The following is a 6,307-nucleotide window of genomic DNA, read 5'->3' as shown; positions in this document are numbered from 1 at the left end:
ACGCATCATGAGCAGCACGGCGCCGCTCCGAGTCACGTTTACCGGTGTGTTCTCTCACTCCGCGCACAAACTCTGTTTGTGAACGATCTGACGAAAAACGTTCTCTCATTTTTGTCTCGTCTCGTCTCTTTTACGTAAACGTTTTGTCATGTTCTAGTCCACAAAGAGCTAATTTTAGCTCGTCATCGTTACGTTATCGTCATTAAAAAAAGGGGCGTCAACGAAAAGATATCGTTATCGTCTTCGTTGACGAAAACAACACTGCCTCAATCCCACCATCACGTCGTCCGATGAGGAAGCAGGGGCTGGGGACTCGGACGTGGGCTCGTCCATCACCCAAGCTGAAGTCACCGAGGTGGTGAGAAAGCTCCTCGGTGGCTCCGCGAGTGGATGAGATTCGCCCTGAGTACCTTCAGTCTCTGGATGTTGTAGGACTGTCTTGGCTGACACGTCTCTGCAACATCGCGTGGTGGTCGGGGACAGTGCCCCTGGATTGGCAGACCGGGGTGTTGGTCCCTCTCTCTCTAATTACAGAGGGATCACACTCCTCAGCCTCCCCGGTAAGGTCTAGGAGGAACAATGCGGTTTTCCAGGGGCCGGAGGGTGTCCGGTTTGGGAGCCTCAGGATCTCATCTCTGCTGTTTGCAGATGATGTTGTTCTGTTAGCTTCAACAAATCAGGACCTTCAGCTGCTCTGGGGCGGTTTGCAGCCGAGTGTGAAGCAGCCGGGATGAGGATCAGCACCTCAAAATCCGAGGCCATGGCTCTCCACCAGAAAAAGGTGGCTTCCCCTCTACAGGTCGGTCAGGTCTTGTTCTCAGTGAGGGACGGATGGAGCATGAGATCGACAGACATGTCGGTGCGGCGTCAGCAGTGATGCGGTCGCTGTATCGGTCTGTCGTGGTGAAGAGGGAGCTGAGTCGGGGCACAGCTCTCGATTTACCGATCGATCTACGTTCCCACCCTCACCTATGGTCATGAGATTTGGGTCATGACAGAAAGGACAAGATCGCGAATACAAGCGGCCGAAATGAGTTTCCTTCGCAGGGTGGCTGGGCGCACCTTTCAAGAGCGGGTGAGGAGCTCGGAATAGAGTCGCTGCTCCTTCACCAGTCAGTTGAGGTGGCTAGGGCATCTGTTCCGTCTGCCTCCTGGTCGCCTCCCGCAGGAGGTGTTCCAGGCATGTCCTAGTGGGACAAGGCCTCGTGGAAGGCCCAGGACACGCTGGTGGGACTATGTCTCCGAGCTGGCCTGGTGTCGCCTCGGGGTCCCCCCAGAACAGCTGGAGGAGGTGTGTGTGGATCGGGAAGTTTGGGCATCTCTGCTGAGACTGCTGCCCCCGCGATCAGATCAGACCAATTTAATTCCACGCTGTTGCAGGGTCCTTCACGGCTCTGGTCAGGGGCCTGTACGTCTTCCACTTCTCCATCTTCAACACTTACTCTCCTCTACCTAAAACTGAGGCCGTGCTGAAGAGGAACGGTGTCATAATAGCCTTAGCTTTGGACCAATCCACCTCGGACACTCATGACACCGTGGTAACCCTGGAGGCCGGAAACTCCGTGTACGTGGAGCTTGTCTCTGGGCATAATTTTTACAAATACAAGGGACAACTCAACAGCTTCAGCAGCCTCCTGCTCTCGCCCATGTGACCAGTCTCTGATCTAATTCTCCGCAGTGTGGCTTTAATCATCTTATGATCCTGCATCCTGTGGGGCTGATCCTCAAATAAAAATATGTTCATAAACAAATAAATGTGTAAGCGCTCCCTCACACCTGTTGATGTCATTCGGTAACCCAACGATCTTTAATTCAACTCTCGATAGGACAAGGCCCAGTGGGGGGGTCCGCCCCTTTTCTCTGAAATCAGTTGTGCTAGTGGCAGGCCATGATATTGCAGCCAGCAGCCCAAAAAGCCCTTTTTTCCATAGACACTCATGCAAAAGTAGCAGCCTGTAAAATGGCACTAATAACCTGCAACTGTTAGATTAATTTAAAAAATACTAGCAGCATTTAATGCACTTGGTAAGTTTACTGCATTATTTGTGTAAGTAAGTAGGCTCAGTAATCTTTATAGCACCTTTCAAAGACAAAAGCCACAAAGTGCTTCACAACACAGTTTAAAAATCAGAAAAATACACACAGTAAAAGGCCAACAACAACACAAAAACCACAACAGCCCAAGAACAACGAATTAAATGGCTGAAAAAATAAGTGCGTCTAAAGTTCGCTCTTAAAGATGTCAGAGTCAAGTGAACGCAAAAAGCCATTGCGCTGTATGTCACAGGTCAAAGTGTAAATCACTCATTTGTTTGGCTCCTAACGTCAAAACCTGTTGACTAACATGAAGCTCCTCAATCTCTCCAGGTCCAGCCTGAAGCCCAGAGGCTCCTCCTGATGTCCACACTTCTCTGTAGGATATTAGTGCTGCTTCCCAGCACCACAAAGAAAACATTGTATGGAATATTGCACAAAAAGTACTCTCAAGTCCTTATTATGACTGCCTGATGCTGACAGGGTTCACACAAGGTTACCGTTCTTTTATAGAGCCACATGTCATTTTCCAACACAAAACACAACAATAAGTCCATTAGTGTTGAGATTCCAATCCACACTGCTAAGATTGTGACAAAAACATGTATTTATAGTTATACATTCATCTTTTATTTTTTGAGCAGCTGAGTATTCGGCCCATAACATGACAAAACAAATGTAACAGGTATGACTTATAAGTATGAATTATAACCTTCATTTCTGTTTTACTTCATGAGATTAGTGTTGCCAAATAAAAGTACATTTTTAAGATGTTTGTATTGAAATGCTTCATAACTACATAAAGGGTTTGTACACTTTTTAAATATTGTTTAATTTTCCTGTTGGGATAGGAGAAAATATACTATATACATACATATACTGTATACTGTAACCAACAAGGCACTATTACACTACTCCTACTGATGCTGCTGCTACTACTAAAAGTACTTTAATTAATACAGTAATGTCATTTACACCAATGCCAATGAGGATGTTCCTTACAGATAAGCAACAAGTTATGGGCGGCACGGTGGCTCAGCGACTAGCGCGCCCGCCTCACATTCCCACCTGGACGGGGCCTTTCTGTGTGGAGTTTGCATGTTCTCCCCGTGTCTGCGTAGGTTTCCTCCGGGTACTCCGGTTTCCCCTACCACTAAAAACATGTACAATAGATTCCCAGGACTCCCCTGAAAAAGAGATTCTTAATCTAAGTGGGACTATCCTGGTTAAATAAAGGTCAATAAAATAAAAAAAATGAATGAAAAATAACTTGGAAGAGGGAGACTGAAGGAGTTTGTTGTGCGTTTCCTTGTTTTGCAAAAGGATCAACCACTCTTGGCGCTTGCGTTCTGAGACACCTTGTGCGGCCGGTGCACATCAGCGGCTCGTCCATGGAGCTGCAGCTGTCGCAAACTCACTGATTGGCTCCCCCGTGCGTCCCACAAGCGTGGAGTTGTTGCTGAAGTATAAAAGGACCTCTAGCGAAACATGTCCCAGCGCTGTAGAGCCTTTTACACCCAGACCAACAGGACAACTCCTTCAGAGTGAGGTGGATGTGGCTGGGCAGCTCCTCCTGCAGGCCCTGATGGTGGTGGTCAGTCCTCTTGTGCAGGCCCTGATGGTGGTGGTCAGTCCTCCTGCAGGCCCTGATGGTGGTGGTCAGTCCTCCTGTGCAGGCCCTGATGGTGGTGGTCAGTCCTCTTGTACAGACACTGATGGTGGTGGTCAGTCCTCCTGTACAGACCCTGATGGTGGTGGTCAGTCCTCTTGTACAGACACTGATGGTGGTGGTCAGTCCTCTTGTACAGACACTGATGGTGGTGGTCAGTCCTCTTGTACAGACACTGATGGTGGTGGTCAGTCCTCTTGTGCAGGCCCTGATGGTGGTGGTCAGTCCTCCTGTGCAGGCCCTGATGGTGGTGGTCAGTCCTCTTGTACAGACACTGATGGTGGTGGTCAGTCCTCTTGTACAGACACTGATGGTGGTGGTCAGTCCTCTTGTACAGACACTGATGGTGGTGGTCAGTCCTCTTGTGCAGGCCCTGATGGTGGTGGTCAGTCCTCTTGTGCAGACACTGATGGTGGTGGTCAGTCCTCTTGTGCAGACACTGATGGTGGTGGTCAGTCCTCTTGTGCAGACACTGATGGTGGTGGTCAGTCCTCTTGTGCAGACACTGATGGTGGTGGTCAGTCCTCTTGTGCAGACGCTGATGGTGGTGGTCAGTCCTCTTGTGCAGACACTGATGGTGGTGGTCAGTCCTCCTGTGCAGACACTGATGGTGGTGGTCAGTCCTCCTGTGCAGGCCCTGATGGTGGTGGTCAGTCCTCCTGTGCAGACACTGATGGTGGTGGTCAGTCCTCCTGTACAGGCCCTGATGGTGGTGGTCAGTCCTCTTGTGCAGACACTGATGGTGGTGGTCAGTCCTCTTGTGCAGACACTGATGGTGGTGGTCAGTCCTCCTGTGCAGACACTGATGGTGGTGGTCAGTCCTCTTGTGCAGACACTGATGGTGGTGGTCAGTCCTCTTGTGCAGACACTGATGGTGGTGGTCAGTCCTCCTGTGCAGACACTGATGGTGGTGGTCAGTCCTCCTGTGCAGACACTGATGGTGGTGGTCAGTCCTCCTGTGCAGGCCCTGATGGTGGTGGTCAGTCCTCCTGTACAGGCCCTGATGGTGGTGGTCAGTCCTCTTGTGCAGGCCCTGATGGTTGTGGTCAGTCCTCCTGTGCAGGCCCTGATGGTGGTGGTCAGTTCTCTTGTACAGGCCCTGATGGTGGTGGTCAGTCCTCTTGTGCAGGCCCTGATGGTGGTGGTCAGTCCTCCTGTGCAGGCCCTGATGGTGGTGGTCAGTTCTCTTGTACAGGCCCTGATGGTGGTGGTCAGTCCTCTTGTGCAGACACTGATGGTGGTGGTCAGTCCTCTTGTACAGACACTGATGGTGGTGGTCAGTCCTCCTGTGCAGACACTGATGGTGGTGGTCAGTCCTCCTGTGCAGGCCCTGATGGTGGTGGTCAGTTCTCTTGTACAGGCCCTGATGGTGGTGGTCAGTCCTCTTGTGCAGACACTGATGGTGGTGGTCAGTCCTCTTGTACAGACACTGATGGTGGTGGTCAGTCCTCCTGTGCAGGCCCTGATGGTGGTGGTCAGTCCTCTTGTGCAGACACTGATGGTGGTGGTCAGTCCTCCTGTGCAGGCCCTGATGGTGGTGGTCAGTCCTCTTGTGCAGACGCTGATGGTGGTGGTCAGTCCTCCTGTGCAGGCCCTGATGGTGGTGGTCAGTCCTCTTGTTCAGGCCCTGATGGTGGTGGTCAGTCCTCCTGTGCAGGCCCTGATGGTGGTGGTCAGTCCTCCTGTAGACACTGATGGTTGTGGTCAGTCCTCTTGTGCAGGCCCTGATGGTGGCGGTCAGTCCTCCTGTGTTGGGGATCATTTCTCTCAGGGTGTAAAAAAAAGGTCCACCATGAGCTATTGTTCTGTATCACGTCACATGTCCATGACCCACCTCTGGTCACCTTAAGCTCTCCTCACTGATTACTGAAGGATCCTCTTTGGTCATCAGGACAGTGAGCCCAAACAGTCAACAGTTAAACCTTCATGACACAAAATCCATTCTAGATTACTTTAAATCAAAAGGAATAAACCTGATTCTTTGGCATGGGCTAAAGTGGAGATATTTTAGCTTACCTTGGATGTGTATGAAAGACCATCTCTGAACTCCCCCTGAGCAGGTCTGCCTCGTGGGGGCTCAGTCATGTCTGAGGATAATTAGGCCCGAGTGCCATCGGGGCTGGCGAAGGGCCTCTTGTAATCGTATAGAAAATCGTATAGAAAAGTGCCCAAGCGCTCGCCTCCTATCAAACATGCACTAACGCACTCCCCTCGTCGTTCACGTTCCGTGCACGTGCACATGTATCAGAAAAAAAACATTGTAATTGGACAGTTCGCAGAGTGAAGCGGAGCGCACTCACCCAAGTGCGCAGAGCACACAGAAAAACAAGCGCGAAGCGCCCGTCAGTGACCCAGGACCTCAATAATCAGGTAGGAATGCGCGAGCACTTTCTGAAAATATATAGTTTATGGTATATCGCATTGACGAAAAGTACCAGATTTTGGCCCAAAATTCAAACCCGATCCGACGAAACTTTCGACTATTTCCAAATTTTTAATTTCAAAATAACATTAAAAATCGGTACAGATAATTCATACACCACGCTCCAAATTATTATTATTATTATTATTAGAATCACTGGCATTAATCTCAGAGACCCGATG

At 50.1% G+C, this 6,307-nt stretch overlaps 1 protein-coding gene across 1 annotated transcript; it reads right to left on the bottom strand.

Annotated features, from left to right (window-relative positions):
* Positions 1-3,359: 3,359 nt before the first annotated feature.
* Positions 3,360-5,598, bottom strand: LOC306980598 (uncharacterized protein; the record flags this gene model as incomplete). Its single annotated transcript, XM_079580026.1, has 3 exons — positions 5,548-5,598; positions 4,373-5,385; positions 3,360-3,493 (listed from the first exon to the last, which is right to left on the bottom strand). The coding sequence occupies exons 1-3, from the start codon at positions 5,589-5,591 to the stop codon at positions 3,360-3,362; spliced, it is 1,191 nt and encodes a 396-aa protein (XP_079436152.1). The 5' UTR covers positions 5,592-5,598.
* Positions 5,599-6,307: the final 709 nt, after the last annotated feature.

The sequence above is a fragment of the Gobius niger genome, assembly GCF_951799975.1.
Source record: "Gobius niger genome assembly, chromosome: 21".
NCBI classification, from domain to species: domain Eukaryota; kingdom Metazoa; phylum Chordata; class Actinopteri; order Gobiiformes; family Gobiidae; genus Gobius; species Gobius niger.
The sequence above is the reverse complement of the archived record's forward strand: the minus strand, read 5'-3'. Positions and strand labels throughout refer to the sequence as shown.